Source organism: Gopherus flavomarginatus, chromosome 9, assembly GCF_025201925.1.
Source record: "Gopherus flavomarginatus isolate rGopFla2 chromosome 9, rGopFla2.mat.asm, whole genome shotgun sequence".
Lineage (NCBI taxonomy): Eukaryota > Metazoa > Chordata > Testudines > Testudinidae > Gopherus > Gopherus flavomarginatus.
In genome coordinates this window covers 39,243,749-39,262,159 of record NC_066625.1, presented here as the reverse complement: position 1 = coordinate 39,262,159, position 18,411 = coordinate 39,243,749, and the positions used below count along the sequence as shown (strand labels likewise).

The following is an 18,411-nucleotide window of genomic DNA, read 5'->3' as shown; positions in this document are numbered from 1 at the left end:
AAAAATGTAATTTAAATTGAAACGATGTTTAACTAATCCAATTTTCCCATAAGATTTCATGTAAATGCGGCGGGTTAGGTTCCAAGGAAATTTGGGGGGGCAGACAAAAGGCATTATGTACTGTACAGTACTGAACTGTGGTTAGGCGGTGCTCCAGCTTACCCCACACAGGCACAGCTCACTGCAGGCAAGGCTGCTAGGAAGCACCTTGCGCAGCAGCAATGGCAGCTTCCCCTAGAAGAACAGGCACCGACTTTGCTGGGGGATGCTCCAGGCCCACCTCTTCCTGTTCCCGCTCCACTCCAGGCCTACCTCTTCCCTCCCCCACTCCACCTCCTCTCTGGAGCACACCATATCCCCACTCCTCCTCCACCCTCCCAGAAAATACTAAGCGCCGCCAAACAGCTGTTTGACGGCGGGGAAAGTGCTGGGAGGGAAGGGGAAGAGGCAGAGAACAGGAATTTGTGCAACACTCCCTTGTAAAGTTGCTGCTCTTCCACAGAATCTTACAAGCAGTGGACAGAGCAGGCAGCCAAACGACATTATAAGGGAGCATTGCACAACTTTAAACAAGCATATTCCCTAATGGAGCAGCAACGTAACTTTGAAACAACGTTAAGCAGGAGGATGTTAAGTTAGGAGTTACTGTACTCTAAGGGTAATGCTAGGCAAAGGTCTCCAACTCCAGCTTCAGCTTGCTCGGCGAACATACCCAAATGGTGTACATATCTGCATCTACTCAAAGAAGAATCTCAATGTCTCCATTTGTAAAATGGCCAAGGCTCCCATTCCCTGCCAACAACCTTCCGTCTGACTCCCTGAGGAGGATAACGTAAGAAGGCCTTCTTTTAGTAGAGGCAAGTAGGGCTGTTGTTGGCTGGTGTATCTGCATATGGACCAGAAAAGGAGAAAAGATCTTACACGCTACACTCCCCTCAGGGGAAGGGAAATGAGAGCAATGCATGGTAAGTAGCAAAGATCTCCACGACAGCTGGGGAAAAAGGCTGCCTACAGGAAACCTTAAATATGTTGGAATCATGCTACCAGGAAGCAGCACTGGGTTTTGTCCATAATTGTTGATATCTCCATTTCAGCCCAAAAGGCTGATGTAGGTCTTTTGGATGGTACAGCACTACACCAACATGGGCTAGTGGAAACTAGCAGGCTAAAGCCCTACTTTCTTCTCCTTGAAATTCACTCCTCTGAGTGGCAGACAGAGGAAGTATGTAAGTGAAGAGGAAATTACTATTAAAAATCTAGTGGGAGTTGCATTTTATTTTATTAAAACACAGGTCTATTAGCACAGCTCAGCTCAAAAAAGAACCCTTCATCCAGCATTCATAGGAGTGATTTGCAAACTTGCCATGAACTCTAAGCTTTCAATAGGCTAAATTCATCTCTGGTATAACTCCAGTTAAGTCAATGGAATTACACTAGTGATTAATTTGGCCCAATACTTTTCTGCCAATAAAAACAGAATGTCTTTTCTGTGTGCTAGCAAGGAGGGAGGAGGTGGATCAGATTTCCTGTCACAGAAGAGGTGATATTTCCAGGTGGTACTTCTATCATTCCCTAGTTTGTCTGGTGTTTGGCTAGGTTGAAAAACTGGAAATTCTTAACCTTAGCAAAAAACTCCCAAAGAAATGACCACAGAACCATTGGACTGGACAGAATGGAGTAGATCGCTGGTCCCCCTCCTCTGGCATCCTGCATCTGGAAGTGGCCAATGCTAGATAGTTCAAAAAAATTACGAAAAAAAGGAATGTAAAAAAAGTTTTCTGACTCAAAATTGGGAGAATGTAAAGCCATTAGGTTAAAAGGGTTATTGCTATGGAACTGGCTAGAGTTTTCAGATAAGTGCAAGAGACACTGCATAAAATCCTTTCAGGCTACAACATAACTAACATCATCAAACAAGCTCATCTGTGTAAGCAATATGATAATGGACTCCAGCACAGATTGTCCAGTTAAACTGATTGCAATTTGAATAAAGAGGAAAATTAGATGCTATGGGAGGAACACACTGAAGAGGACATTATTCTAGCAATGCTGAACAGAGTACTGATATACTCTGAAACCACCTCTTTGAACAGCAGGCACCCTGAGGACATGATTTGCTTAGTCACTGAGAAGCAATTCTCCCTGCCAGCTTATGATTTGACATAAACAGAGGAAATCACATGCTGGACCTTGTTGCTGGCAAAGTTCAGCAGTAACAGATTATTATTAGGGTTGGAAGGGACCTCAGGAGATCATCCAGTCCAACCCCCTGCTCAAAGCAGGACCAATCCCCAAATGGCCCCCTCAAGGACTGAACTCACAACCCTGCGTTTAGGAGGCCAATGCTCAAACCACTGAGCTATCCCTCCCCCTACGGCTGGCTAGCTTTGCCCTCACCATCAACAAGGACAGAGCGATCTGTATCTCAGTGACTTTGAGCTACAATTCAGATAAAGTAATACAGAACAAGAATATTAACCCCCTCCCCCACAGGCATTTTAATAATGTAATATACCAATTCTGTACAGAGATAGCTGCTTACATCCTCCACCTCTTCTTTGGGTTCTCGTCGGGCAACGATCACTTCAGATTTCACTCTAGAAAATAAGAAGAAATAAACAAACCAGAAAGTAATATGTTGGCAGCTGTTGCAGGACAGATTCTAAGTCACCCTTTGGAGAATTATACATAAAAAAGTACGAAAGTATAGAATATATTTACCAAGGCTTTTTCCCACTGTGACCTTGTGACAGATCCAGACCAGTGGGATACAGGAGTTTGGTAGAAGGCAAATATACTGGCCACTGGATGAACAGTTTTCTGTTCCCTGAGTGACCAGAGCAGGGGCTGCCCTAGAGCAATCAGGAACCTGCTAGAACCAGGGCCGGCTCCAGGGGGTTTGCTGCCCCAAGCAGCCAAAAAAAAAAAAAAAAAGCCGCGACTGCGATCTGCGGCAATTCAGCAGGAGGTCCTTCACTCGGAGCAGGAGTGAGGGACCTTCTGCCAAATTGCCACCGAATCCCTGAAAGTGCTGCTCCACTCAGGAGTGGCCGCCCCAAGTACCTGCTTGATAAGCTGGTGCCTGGAGCCGGCCCTGGCTAGAATCAGTTAAGACAGGCAAGCTAATCAAGACACCTGGAGCCATTAAGAACTTTCTAGAATCCATTATGGCACGCAGGCTAATCAGGACACCTGGTTTAAAAAGGACCTCCCATTGGTTAGTAAGGGGGGCGTGAGAAGCGCGTGCTGCTGGAGGAGTGAAGAGTTCAAGCGTGTTCAGGCTTCAGGAGGAAGATCCTGCACTGAGGATAAAGAAGGTGTGGGGAGGAGGCCAGGGGGAGGTAGTCCAAGGATTTGTAGCTATCACACAGCTAATACAGGGAACATTGTAGACTGCTGCTATCCATAGGGCCATGGGCTGGAACCTGGTGTAGAGGGTGGGCCCGGGTTCTCCCCATCCCCCCAACTCCTGATCGGACACAGGAGGAGTTGACTTGGTCTGTGAAAAACATCAGAAGGGAAGGTCTAAATTGGAAAGGGATCTGGCCTGTTCCTGACCCACTAGGTGGGACACAGAGGATGTGGGGATTGTACTCAGTTTGCCCCATGCTTGCCAGGTTAGCTGAGCGGATGGCAGGTTTGAGCCACTAGCAAAAGTGGCCAAACTGAGGGCTACCATGAATCTCTGAGGTAAGCAAATACGCCAATAAGCGCAGGACCTACCAAGACAGAGGAGGAACTTTGTCGCAGACCTGTACAAACAAGCCACCATGGGCCTGATTCTGACAGTCTTACTCATGCTAAGTAGTACCTTAGGCCTGGTTTACACTATGATTTTAGGTCAAATTTAGCAGTGTACCTCGATTTAACCCTGCACTCATCCACACAACGAAGTCCTTTTTTCCGACTTGAAGGGCTCTTAAAATAAATTTCTTTTCAGCGCTAATCCCCTCGTCAGGGGAGGAGTAATCGGCCTTGCCAGGTTGAATATGGGGTAGTGTGGACGCAATTCGACGGTACTGGCCTCCGGGAGCTATCCCAGAGTGCTCCATTATGACAGCTCTGGACAGTGCTCTCAACTCAGATGCACTGGCCAGGTAGACAGGAAAAGCCTCATGAACTTTTGAATCTCATTTCCTGTTTGGCCAGCATGGCAAGGTGCAAGTGAGTACATATCTCATCAGCAGAGATGACCATAATGCAGTCCCAGAATCACAAAAGAGCTCCATCATGGAGCTAACGGGAGGTACGGGATCTGATCGCTGTATGGGGAGATGAATCTGTGCTATCAGAACTCCGTTCCAGTAAACAAAACGACAAAACATTTGAAAAAAATCTCCTAGGCCATGAAGGACAGAGGCTATAACAGGGACCCACAGCACTGCCACGTGAAACTTAAGGAGCTCAGGCAAGCCTACAAAAAACAGAGAGGCAAATGGCCGCTCTGGGTCACAGCCCCAAACATGCCGCTTCTATGATGAGCTGCATGCCATTCTAGGGGGTGCATCTACCAATACCTCAACCCTGTGCTTTGACTCCGTCAATGGAGTAGGATTGCAACACAGAGGTGAGTTTTAGGGATGAGGAACATGAGGAGGAGGAGGTTGAAGATAGCTCACAGCAAGGAAGCGGAGAAACCGGTTTCCCCAACAGCCAGAATCTGTTTCTCACCCTGGACCTGGAGCCAGTAACCCCTGAACCCACCCAAGGCAGCCTTCTGGAACCTGAAGGAGGAGAAGGGAACTCTGGTGAGTGTACCTTTGTAAATATTAGACATGGTTTAAAACCAAGCATGTTTAATTATTAATTTGCCCTGGCATTCGCGGCCAGTATAGCTACTGGAAAAGTCTGTTAACGTGTCTAGGGATGGAGTGGAAATCCTCCAGCGACATCTCCATAAAGCTCTCCGGGACGTACTCCCAAAGCCTTTGCAAAAGGTTTCTGGGGAGGATAGCCTTATTCCGTCCTCCATAGTAGGGTTAGCTAGGTTTGTGCTGAACGTTAACCCAGAAACCTCAGTCCCTCCTTTTAAACTGCCAACCCATTTTAAATGGCCAACCCAACAGCCGCTTGGTATGGGAAATGATGGCGCTGCTGTTTGAAACCATTCCCACGTTATGAAGGTTAAAGAAGCCAAAAGACTGGCTTACCATGGCTGCCTGGAAGCCAAACTCTGTTGCCCGGCCCTGCATGAGTGATCTCTCACACCAAACCTGCAGGCCCTCAATCAGAGGCAAAATGCGACATTGTAACAAAAGCACATGTGCTATGTAACACAAGGTTAACAGCAAGGTTTACTGTGAAAGAGTGTACCCATTGTTCAATAACATGTGTTTTACTGAACCAGCTGCATATGTTTCTCCTTTCCAGAGGCTAGCGAAGATTAGAAGGCAAAAAAAATGCACTCGGGATGAAATGTTCTCTGAGCTCATGCTGTCTTCCCACACTGACAGAGCACAGCAGAATGCGTGGAGGCAGACAATGTCAGGGTGCAGGAAAGCACAATATGAACACGAGGAGAGGTGGTGGGCTGAAGAGAGTAAGCGGCGGTCTGAAGATGATAGGTGGCATCAGCTTGCTGACAGAAGGCAGGAGTCAATGCTCAGACTGCTGGAGGATCAAACTCATATGCTCCAGTGTATGGCTGAGCTGCAGGAAAGGCAGCAGAAGCACAGACCGCCACTACAGCCTCTGAGTAACAAACCATCCTCCTCCCCAAGTTCCATAGCCTCCTCACCCAGATGCCCAAGAATGCAGTGGGGGGGCCTCTGGCCATCCAGCCACTCCACCCCAGAGGATTTCCCAAGCAACACATGGCTGGCCTTCAATAAGTTTTAAAGTGCAGCCTTGTCCTTCCCGCTTCCTCCACCCCTCCCGGGCTACTTTGGCAGTTATCCCCTTATTTGTGTGATGAATTAATAAAGAATGCATGAATGTGAAGCAACAATGACTTTATTGCCTCTGCAAGTGGTGATCGAAGGGGGGAGAAGGGGGTGGTTAGCTTACAGGGAAGCAGAATGAACCAACGTGGGGGGGATATTAAGGAGAAACAAACAGAACTTTCACACCGTAGCCTAGCCAGTCATGAAACTGGTTTTCAAAGCTTCTCTGATGCGCACTGCGTCCTGCTGTACTCTAACTGCCGTGGTGTCTGGATGTGCGTAATCAGCGGCCAGGTGATTTGCCTTAACCTCCCACCCCACCATAAACATCTCCCCCTTACTCTCACAGATATTGTGGAGTGCACAGCAAGCAGTAATAACAATGAGAATATTGCTTTTGCTGAGGTCTATCTAAGTCAGTAAACTGCGCCAGTGCTCTTTTAAACGTCCAAATGCACATTCTACCACCATTCTGCACTTGCTCAGCCTATAGTTGAACAGCTCCTGACTACTGTCCAGGCTGCCTGTGTATGGCTTCATGAACCATGGCATTAAGGGGTAGGCTGGGTCCCCAAGGATAACTGTAGGCATTTCAATATCCCCAACGGTTATTTTCTGGTCTGGGAAGAAAGTCCCTTCCTGCAGCTTTTGAAACAGACCAGAGTTCCTGAGGATGTGAGCATCATGTACCTTTCCCAGCCATCCCATGTTGATGTTGGTGAAACATCTCTTGTGATCCACCAGTGCTTGCAGCACCATTGAAAAGTACCCCTTGCGGTTTATGTACTCGCTGGCTTGGTGCTCTGGTGCCAAGATAGGGATATGGGTTCCGTCTATCGCCTCACCACAGTTAGGGAATCCCATTGCAGCAAAGCGATCCACTATGACCTGCACATTTCCCAGAGTCACTACCCTTGATGTCAGCAGCTCTTTGATTGCGTTGACTACTTGGATCACAGCAGCCCCCACAGTAGATTTGCACTCCAAATTGATGCCCCACTGACCAGTAGCTGTCTGGCGTAGCAAGCTTCCACGGGGCTATCACCACTCGCTTCTCAGCTGTGAAGGTACTCTCATCTTGGTATTCTTGCCCTTCAGGGCAGGGGGAAAGCAAGTCACAAAGTTCCATGAAAGTGCCCTTTTGCATGCCAAAGTTTCGCAGCCACTGGGAATCGTCCCAGATCTGAAACACTATGCAGTCCCACCAGTCTGCGCTTGTTTCCCGGGCCCAGAATCAGCATTCCATGGCATGAACATGCCCAATTAACACCATGATGTGCACATTGCCGGGGCCTGTACTTTATAAGTTTATGTCCATGTCCTCATAACTCTTGTTACCGCGCTGCCATCCCCTCCTCGCCTGGTTTTGCTTTTGCAGGTTCTGGTTCTGCACATACTGCAGGATAATGTGCGTGGTGTTTACGGTGTTCATAATTGCCGCGGTGATCTGAGCAGGCTCCACGTTCCCAGCGCTATGGCATCTGCGCTGAAAAAAGGCGCAAAACGATTGTCTGCTGTTGCTCTGATGGAGGGAGGGGCGACTGATGACATGGCTTACAGGGAATTAAAATCAACAAAGGGGGTGGCTTTGCATCAAGGAGAAACACAAACAACTGTCACATAGAATGGCCCCCTCAAGGACTGAACTCAAAACCCTGGGTTTAGCAGGCTGTTGATTTCACGGAGGGAGTGGAGAGCAAATGAATACAAAACAAATTTGGTCTATTTCTTGTTTTGATCCACTCCATCTATCTTATACATCTTAGGCTGGCAGCAGACGGTGCAGTACGACTGCTAGTCATTGTCATCTCCTGGCTGCTCACCACAAGCCGGTGCAGGACTGAGTCTCCAGGAGACGAAACTTAAAAAGGGAATGATCAGGCTGAGTCACTCCCATGTCTGCCCAGGCACCCCGACCAACCTCACTGAGGTCGGCTAAAAGAGCACCCAGGAGTATGACGACGATGGCTACCAATCGTAATGCACCGTCTGCTGCCAAAAGACAATGAGCTGCTGCTGTGTAGCAATGCAGTCCCATGTCTGCCAGCACCCAGGAGACGTACGGTGATGGTGAACTGAGCAGGCTCCATACTTGCCATGGTATGACATCTGCACAGGTAACCCAGGAAAAAAGGCGTGAAACGATTGTCTGCCGTTGCTTTCATGGAGGGAGGGGAGGGGGGGAAAGGGGGCTTGATGACATGTACCCAGAACCACCCGTGACACTCTTTTTGCCCCATCAGGCATTGGTATCTCAATTCAGAATTCCAATGGGCAGCGGAGACTGTGGGAACTGTGGGATAGCTACCCACAGTGCAACGCCCCAGAAGTCAACACTAGCCTCAGTACTGTGGACGCAGTCTGCCGACTTAATGCACTTAGAGCATTTTGTGTGGGGACACACACAATCGACTGTATAAAAATGATTTCTAAAAAACCAACTTCTATAAATTCGACCTAATTTCGTAGTGTAGACGTACCCTTACTCTGTGAATAGTTCCACTGAAATCAACGGGTCTATTTGCAGAGCAAGGGACCTATTGACTTCTGCAGGATCCATTCCTGCTTCCTCCTAAGATATGTCTAAGTTATGACCAGGAGTGTATTTGGTAACCAATTCCCATCTGAGAGAAGCAATGAGGTCTGCAGTATGCCCTGAGAAATCACAATACAATTGGAATTTACCTAATCAGCCACTGTGCAACCATTAAATAGGAAACATAGCCCAATATACAGCCCCAGGGTTTCTCTTAAAAGAAAGCTTCCCTCTTGATATTCATGGTAAATAACTTTGGATGAAGTTAACACGATTATCCCATATCAGTAATACTGGCAGTGCACTGATATGGCAGTAAAGTTGGGCTACTATAATTTCAGGCTACTGAGAGTACACTCCTATCTCTAACGGTACCAGTGACTTTTTTCTCAGTGAGATACATATCTCTGCAACCTCTGATGTTCCCAAGGCCCTGATGTAACTTTCAGTCCACAGGCTCCAAGATTTCAGTCATTCCTGAGCTATAATAGCCTTCTCATTTTAAACAGAGGGTGCCTTGATGCAGTGAAAAAGATTTTAATACACAAGATCATTCCACTACAATCATAGTGGAGGAAGGAAGACTGAAAAGATTTCAATAAAATGTTGAATGTATTTTTAGGGGAGCTTTAGTTTAAAGTATCTATAAGCCTAACACTGAAGGGGGTTGGCTCCCACTTGATTAGGGGGAAATAATAAATGATGGTATCTCCCAAATGCCACCCACTTACGGCACAAAAATGAGATGTCACTCACAGTCAACTGTGCAAATCTGTGACTCTCCATCTCATTCTGAGCAGGAGGGAGTAAACAGTTAAGAATATTGATATTTAAATATCATTACTCGGAATCTGAGATAACTCTCTAATGAAATGAATGGGGCAGTTCAGCCCTCTGAGAGCTATTGTTCCAGGCTCTTGGCATTCTCATATAGACATCTCTGCTGTGGTTGCATTCTGGTCACATTTCTGAAGTTTTCTTCTGAACCATAACAGCTAGAGATTCTTTGAAAGTGAAAGCTGAGATTCTGGAGAACAAGACAGTAGCTTCAAAAAGGTGCTGAACAACATAAGGGCATGGGCCAGTTATGTCCAAGCCCTGGAATAACTGGTCTTAATCACTGCTGGGAAATGTTAAAACCTAACAAAAAAGTTCTCATGCAATTAAAAAAAATCAATAATTTTTTTTTTTACTTAAAAAGCAAGAAAATCAATTTTCATATCTAAGCCAGGAAGTGCCCTTGGAATCATAAATTCCATCAGGGCAAAGAATTAAGCTGACAGCAGAGGTGTATAATTAGCTACGTTTTTTTTGTGGCCTTTCACAGAACCATAGACTATCAGGGTTGGAATGGACCTCATGAGGTCATCTAGTCCAACCCTCTGCTCAAAGCAGGACTAATCTTCAACTAAATCATCCCAGATAGGGCTTTGTCAAGCCTGACCTTAAAAACCTCGAAGGAAGGAGATTCTACCACCCTCCTAGTGAAAAAGTTTTTCCTAATATCCAACCTAAACCTCCCTCACTGCAACTCAAGACCATTACTCCTTGTTCTGTCATCTGCTACCACTGAAAACAGTCTAGATGCATCCACTTTGGAACCCTCTTTCATGTAATTGAAAGCACCTATCAAATCTCCCCTCACTGTTCTCTTCTGCAGACTAAACAATCCCAGCTCCCTCAGCCTCTCCTCATAAGTCATGTGCTCCAGCCCCTTAATCATTTTTGTTGCCCTCCACTGGACTCTTTCCAATTTTTTCCACATCCTTCTTGTAGTGTGGGGCCCAAAACTGGACACAGTACTCCAGATGAGGCCTCACTAATGTCGAATAGAGAGGAACGATCACGTCCCTTGATCTGCTGGCAATGTCCCCGCTTATACAGCCCAAAATGCCGTTAGCCTTCTTGGCAACAAGGGCACACTGTTGACTCATATCCAGCTTCTTGTCCGCTATAACCCCTAGGTACTTTTCTGCAGAACTGTTGCCTAGCCATTCGGTCCCTAATCTGTAGCGGTGCATGGGATTCTTCTGTCCTAAGTGCAGGACTCTGCACTTGTCCTTGTTGAACCTCATCAGATTTCTTTTGGACCAATCCTCTAATTTGTCTAGGTCCCTCTGTATCCTATCCCTAACCTCCAGCGTACCTACCACTCCTCCCAGTTTAGTGTCATCTGCAAACATGCTGAGGATGCAGTCCACACCATCCTCTAGATCAATAATGAAGATATGAACAAAAGCGGCCCCAGGACTGACCCTTGGGGCAATCTGCTTGATACCGGCTGCCAACTAGACATCGAGCCATTGATCACTACCCATTGAGCAGGATGATCTAGCCAGCTTTCTATCCATTTTATAGTCCATTCATCCGGCCCATACTACTTTAACTTGCCAGCAAGAATACTGTGGGAGACTGTATCAAAAGCTTTGCTAAAGTCAAGGATTAACATGTCCACTGCTTCCCCCTCATCCACAGACCCTGTTATCTCCTCATAGAAGGCAATTAGGCTAGTCAGGCATGACCTGCCCTTGGTGAATCCATGCTGACTGTTCCTGATTGTTTTCGTCTCCTCTAAGTGCTTCAGAATTCTTTCCACTAAACAAATATCAGGAAGCTGTTTGGGGCAGTGGGTGCAGCACTCACCTTTTAAGCTCCTCCTCCAGTTCCTTGACTCTGTTCTCCATCTTGGCTTTGGCCTGCTTTGTTGCTTCAAGCTCTCCCTTCAGCACCTCCTGCTCCCCAGATAGCTGGTCCACCTTAGCAATCAAATCATTCTTCACAACATTCAAAGCATTTCTTTAAGGCAGGGAAAGGAACAGTAAAGAGAGATGCACTGAGAATAGAAACTGCCTCCTACAGGCAGCTGAGAAAAAAAAATCACACATGCCAGAAAAGCATTCAGTGTAGCGGGAACTCAAAGAAAAGTGGTGGGGTTGGTGGGAGGGAGCAGATAGGAACACAGCAATTGCCAGACTGTTCAGACTATCTAGTCTGGAATTCTGTCTCGATTGGTCACCAGATGCTTCAGGGGAACATGTGAGCACACCACAAAAGGCAGACATAGTGTAATCTGCCCCCCATGTTAGGTCGCATCTTGTTCACTAATAAAGTTTGGCTTAAGCTCCACAGCATGAGGTTTAATATTCTTTCTATTATTTTTTGTAATCATTCAGCTGTGGATATTCTTAATAGCCATCAGGTCCCTTTTTTGAATATTGTTACGTTTTTAGCCTCAACAATTTAATGTGGCAGTGAGTTCCACAGTCTAACTGTGTGTTGTTTAAAAAACTATTTCCTTTCATTGGCTCCGAATTTTCCTACTTTCAGTTCCTTTTACTGTCTTTGTGCTGGTATTATGAGACAGAAAGAACAGAAGTTTCTAATCTACCTTCTTGATACCATTCATGGCTTTATATATTTTTATCATGTCCCCTCTAATTTTCTCCTTTCTAAAGTAACAATCGCAATATTTTCAATCTCTCTTTATATGAGACTTTTTCCAGGCCCTTGGTCATTCCCATTCCCCTTCTCTGAACCTCCTTTAATCCTGTAATATTCATTTTGAGATGGGACGAGCAGTACAGAACACAGTATTCTATATAAGGATGTCCCATCAACTTATGTAATGGCATTATATTTTTTTCTGTATTATTCTACAGCCTATTTCTTATTCATTGTAACATTTGGTTAGCTTTTCTGACTACAGCTGCACACTGAGCAGAAGTCTTCATTGACCAGTCTCCCATTATGGCCAAGTCCCCTTCTTGTGTTGATACAATTAATTTAGAACTCAGACAGGTATGTGAATAACTTAATTTTTTCCCTCCAATGCAAGTTATTTTGCATTTATCAACACTGAATTTGTTTGTCATCATACTGCCCTTTCACTTAGCTTGTTCATGTCTCTTTGAAATTCCTCACAGTCCTGTCTGGTCCAACTAACCTAAACATCTGCAAAATTTGCTATCTCACTACTCATCCACATTTCCAGATCACATATAAATACACTAAACAACAAAGAACATAGTATGGAACCCTGAGGCACCCAGGTGTTAACTGCTTGCCACGATAATATCCTACTATTTGTTTCCTGTCTTCTAGCCAGTTTTTGATCCATGACAACACTTTGCCTTTTACCCCATGATGACAACTTTTTTAGTAGCCTGCTGTGCAGGAACCTTGTCGGCAGCTTTTTGAAATCTAAATAAATTATTTTAACTGGTTCTCTTTTATCTACTACTTTGCTGATATGTTCAAAGAATTCTAAGACATTTGTGAGTCGTGATTTTCCTTTGCAGAAGGCAAATATTGCAGTGAAGAGTTCAGAGCATTATAATTTCCTAACGGTCACCTATGCACATTCTGGACTGCTCCAGCTGACAATGAAGTTAATGTAAAGCCTGCCACTGACTTCAAGAGGGGTAAGGCCCTACAAACGTGTGTGGAATGTTCAGTCAAGTGGCTGTACAAAAGAAATATGCACAGGAAAGCCCCTCAAACATGGCTTGAGGAAGAGGAATTCCAAGGAGCCAACACCATCAAAGAAAGGTTGCCAAACCAGATGCCAACATGTCTCGATGAGGCAGGAGTTCTGACACAGATCTATTCCAAGATGACAGGAAGCATATAAAAATAGATAAGCAGTTCAGAACATGCAATGGTTTCTTACTTGGTCTCCAGAAGTTGCGAGTTCTCCAACAGCAGATTCCCCACTTCTTTGCCCATTCCTGAAAAAAGAGGCCCGGAAGTTTTGATCTGCACCTCCAGAAAGACAGAACCTTATTCTGGGCTAATTGACTCATGCTTAGGAAGAGAAATAGCTTTTGCTAGGCAGCCTTACAGCTGTGTGTCCTGCTGCAGAGTGCCTCCTGCTGAAATAATACGTAACAGCAGCAAATGTGTCCATGTGTCTTTTCTGTAAAGAATACAATTTTTTTTTACCACTTACTTAAATATACACAAGCTTCCTTGAGGGGATGGGCCAAGGAGATGGTTGCACTAAAGCTGGTTAGGAGAAGCTGGGTCTAAGACTCCCACTCCAACCCTGACATACTACAACCACTCCTTATAGTGACTGCTATGGAGGGAAGCTAGGAGTTCAGGGGTTCTTAGTGTCCACAGATTTATAGCAATGCAGCGTGTTGTCCAATTTACAACCCATCAGCGGGTGTCACAAGATTTTTGCTTTTCATAGTATAGAAGCCAAATCCCCAGTCCTTAAATATACCCATTTTCAGAGTTCTTGTAGCCAACTCCATGCACATGAAGGCCCCATGGCACCATCCTCGTCCCACTACTGCAATCTTAGCAGGGTTTTACATAGGTTGCCCCCTTGTTTCTTTAGTTTTATTTAGGCATCTCTAAAGATATTAAAATTAATTCAGAGCCACAACACTGCAGGCCCAAATCACAAAAGGAGGAGGTTGCACTTTTGCATGCACATTTTTAAAGATCTGACCCTAAGAGTGAGGGCTGAGTTCAATACTTTTAAGTGAAGCTGAAAGGGGATCGACCCATCCAGGACAGTTTCCTGCTCGAAGAGACTCTTGGGGTTACAGTTGTAGAGACAGTCCCCTACCCAATGGTGCCAAACACAATTCTAGGGGGTAGAAGCATAGAGACTACCCCCCTCCCCTCATGGCATGACACTGATGCTTGGATAGCAGTCTCTCACTATAGATGATGAAGTACAAAGAGCTCACACAACTGCCGTGGCTTGAGTTGAAGTTCATCATATTACCTTGCTGTACAAAAATTCCTTCCTTTATAACAGATATAGGCATTCTTCAAGAGAAATTATTCAAGGTGTAAACTCACTTTTACAGGAAAATAATAAACGACTCACATCTGAAGTAAATTGCAGTTAGACAACACTTCGACACACAGATCCTCTTCCCGCAGTTAGACGGGATGGGTTCATGATGGCAAAAGCAAATTCCCAGCAAAGATGGACAAGAAGCAGCATTTTAAAAAGTAAAATTTAAAAAATACTGAATAAGCAGGAAATGAATCACTTTGATGTTTCAGGCTATGTGTTCTCAGAGTGCTGGGGGTGGGGAATACTACAAACACCTCAGAAGTGGGAGACAAAAACTCCAGGTTGGGTGTTAACCTACTAAAAATGTATTTCTGTTGTGGGGGAAGAGGAATGAGAAATGCCCCCTTTCTTTCCTCCTACAGACGATCACATATGTGGTATGGAGCTAGCCACTAAGCTCAGTGATTATGGGCAGGGGACTCTGGTTATAAAGTGACTAGGGATGTAAAAGTTTAACGGTTAACCAATAAGCATCAGTCTTATTGATTTCAGTTAATGATTAAACTCCCCTGCTGCCCTGTGCCTGAGAGCGAGGCGGCAGTAGAGACTCGCACATCAGCCAGCAGCAGAGTCCCGGGCATAGCGGGGCAGAACTCCTTAATAGTTAACCGTTTAACTGATATAATTTTAATAGGCTAAACAGTTACTATTTTTAAACTCTAGTTACATCCCTAAAAGTGACATTCTCACCCAACCCCACTGGCTTTTAGCAATAAACTAAATTAAATATATATCTAGTAGCATTTTCAGAAATGGCATAATGATGTTCCAGAAGCAGAAGGGAGAAATGGGTTATGGGAGTTCATGTGTAGGACCTTCTTTGGATTACTCCTTTCTGCATTTTGATTCCCTTGCTACTTATTGATATTAGTGCATCTTCAGTACAGAAAGGAGCTGTGATGGAGAGGATCAGCCAATCACCCCAGAACTAGAAGCTCCACACTGTCCAAGCCACAGATATCTTCCCAAAAACTGCACGGTGGAAACTACAGGACACTTCACCCCAGGAATGGTACAGAGGGCTATTTATGGAAATAGAGGATAGGAGACAATCTTCCCCAGAGCAGCAGCATGGTATTCCAAGACAACCTCATCTTAGTGCACAGAGTGGGGAAGCTCTAAGAAGTTAGCAGAGGGACAACTCTATCTATATGAAGAGAACTCTGAGGTGGAATTAAAAGGAGATCTTTTCATGTACCCCTGCATACAACCAAAGTGAGGAAAAACCTGGGAAGAGAGAGACATATTTTACAGAGTCATCCCATACTATAGCTCTTCCATATCCAGACAATAACAGTCTGAAGCATCAAAGTGGATGATGAACTACATCCAGAAACAAAAGAGAAGCCCAAATCCGCAGAAACTGAGCTATTGTCTCCTGTGTCTAAGAGATGACACCACCACAACAAAAAACAAAATCAAGAGAACTCAAGAAGCATGAAGAGATGTTGGGTGGACAAAAGGAGTTAAGAAAAAACATATTTTTAAAATGGCCTTCGCCTTACCAAAGAAATCATCCCGCACTATGAGAGCCATTCCATACGAGAAGGGGAAACAGAAAGAGATGGGGACAAAGGGAGAGGGGAGGAAGAAAGGAAGAGAAAAAGGCAGCCATTAAGTACCAGTCTGTAAACAGCAAATAGAGCAGCTCATCAGTGTGTATGAATATGTGTGCGTGATACATATTATGAAGTGTGTGATATAGTGATACATACTCATGTACGTGTGCATGGTGTACATTGTGATGCTCAGCAGGGACAAGTCTATATCCTGCTCACTAGAGCTTGGCCTAACAGGGATTTAAAGCCTGAGATATCAAAATATGCTCCACAGGATTTCCTGTTCCATTTCCATCTTAATCGTTTGCCCTGAGCTATGTATCTTTGGGCCTCCCACTCCAACAACAAAGGTAACTAACCAGACAGCATGGACAGGACATGGGAAAGACAGGGGGAGAGGGAAATTAAAATGGGACGAAATCATAGTTTATATCCAGGGTGCCCTTCCTCTCTTTACATAGGGTCAAGCCCATTTCCTTACACAGGAACATTCCACATGCCCCTCATTTCAGTGCAGCTTTTCCCAGGGAAATATCTTAGGCTTTGGTCTTTCATGGGAGAATAATAAAGAAAATCCAGACCAAAAGAAAGGAAGATGCATGCTGCTTTCCCTTTCCTTGGCAAAGCTCTCTCAGTGCTCTGTAGGCCCAACCCTGGGGGGCACTGGCTTTCTCAACTTCCAGGGAGTCAATGGGACATGAAGTCACTCAGCACGTCTGCACTGCCTCTAAAGACATTGGTGTCTGCACATCAACTGCCTTGGATAGGCAGTAAAGGCCCAATCCAACTTGGGAACTGGATCAGGCCCTAAGTGCACTGTAAGAGAAGGAGCAAATTCTCCAAATGTAGGGCTCCCAGGGACTTCTGATGGCAGAATGTGGCCCTAAACCAGTGAGTTTCCTTTACAAAAACAGTGTAATAGGAAGGCACAGAGACAGCATCTGCAAAATGTTTAGCCAGGAGGACAAGGCTTCAACAAAGAGCAGAAGTTTTGCCATTTTCAAGTCCACCTCAATCTTCATTCATTTGGAGTAAGGAGAAGAACCTAAGCTAGATTTTGTGCCCACCTGGATTGGGCTTGGGGTACAGCTCCTGCACTGACAAAAAGGAACTTTCCATCCTAGACTAGAGGGAAAGACATAGGGTTTCCCCATGGTCCTATTAAGAGAGTGGAGTGAACCTACAGAAAGCCACCCCCCGCAAAAAAAAAGGCTTATCAAGACATAGCAGGCATGTGAGCATAAAGCAAAGATGTTCTATTATATCAGGACTTATCAGTGCAAGCCAATCAAACAAGGAAAAGGCAGAACAAAGGCTGCAAAGCCAACTGTGATTGGATAGCAGCAGGGGAGTATCATGTGTATACCACATCATTCAATCTAAACTCAACAAGGATAAAGAAAAACAAAGAAACTGAACAGAGGAGAGATACACACCTGAGAACTCCCCTAAGGGCCATGTCCAGCGAAGCACAGAGAGACAAGGGGAAAAAGGAAGTGAAAAAAGGATCAATCAGTGACTGAAACCAATAAAATCAAAATTTTGTTAAAAAAATTAACAATGATTCAGCCATTTCAATGTCAAAACGCATGAAATAGTAAGGACAGGACCTGCCATGACTGCAGATGGCATGATTCTACATACAGGATATAAAAAAAAAATCAAGGGAAGGTAACCCACAATGAACCTGGAATCATATGCCTTGGTTGTCAGTTTTGCAGACAAGAATCTGATGAGGCCGTGTCTTCCTATGTAGATGAACCTTTGTTTTCCTATGATATGTTCTGCTTGAAACTGCTGGCCAAAGCCTAGTTCCCACATCCCGCCCCCTCCTCCTCCTCACCTAAGTGAATGATATATTTGTCTTTCCCAACCATATCTCATAGTACCAATGATGTAGTCAAAGGATGCCTTAACCTGCAAAAACAGCCATTAGTATTTAAAACAGTCTTTATACTCCAACCCCAGGACTGGCTTTGTTATTTGACTTCAACTTCTGTGATGAAATAATATATAACTTACCACTAGTATATTACATGAATCTCTCTCTTCATCACAAACCCTCTTTTATGAAAAGCAAGGTCGCCAAAGTAAACATGGCCAGGTCAACTAGCAGTGAAAAGAAGGACTCTCCCATAGCCCATAAACAGCATCCATTTTGCCACTCACCCTTCAGTTCCAGATTTTTATGGTCAGTGAAAACTGGAAGGGTGTTTGTGTGTGTGTGTGAGAGAGAGACACATACTGTACCTACAGTAAATACAGTGAGATTATAGGAGTAAAAAATGAACATGCAGGAATAAATGAGAAAGAATGTTCATAGGGTTGTAGTTGGAAAGAGGGGAATTCAATTAACAATAAATAATTGTTTATATTCCACATCACTCTCTCAACTACATCCTCACACGAACAAATGTACATGAAGCTATAATAAAGCAATGCGAAATCTGGATTTAACCAATGCATTTAGACCATTCTCTCCAAAGCTGCAAAAAAGAGTGCCAAGAGATGATAGTCCAAAGCTAGCTTTGCCAACATCCAGAAAGGCAGACTAAAATCCCTCCAACCAGGAGATGTACAATCCTCAGGAAGCACGTTTAAGAATAACTTCTGCAG

General features: G+C 44.8%; 1 protein-coding gene across 22 annotated transcripts in view; it reads right to left on the bottom strand.

The window, feature by feature from the left end:
* MAPK8IP3 (mitogen-activated protein kinase 8 interacting protein 3) overlaps positions 1-18,411 on the bottom strand; it is a 178,175-nt gene that overhangs the window by 56,808 nt on the left and 102,956 nt on the right. For 9 of the 22 annotated variants that reach the window (XM_050968094.1, XM_050968104.1, XM_050968103.1 and 6 more), the window contains 4 exons: positions 15,742-15,759; positions 13,088-13,145; positions 11,062-11,214; positions 2,516-2,597 (listed from right to left, as the gene is read on the bottom strand). In XM_050968094.1, coding sequence (XP_050824051.1) covers positions 2,516-2,597; positions 11,062-11,214; positions 13,088-13,145; positions 15,742-15,759 — 311 coding nt within the window. Of the gene's footprint in view, positions 1-2,515; positions 2,598-11,061; positions 11,215-13,087; positions 13,146-15,741; positions 15,760-17,231; positions 17,244-18,411 lie in introns of all 22 variants that reach the window. The other 13 variants (XM_050968101.1, XM_050968102.1, XM_050968105.1 and 10 more) reach the window with 4 other exon arrangements.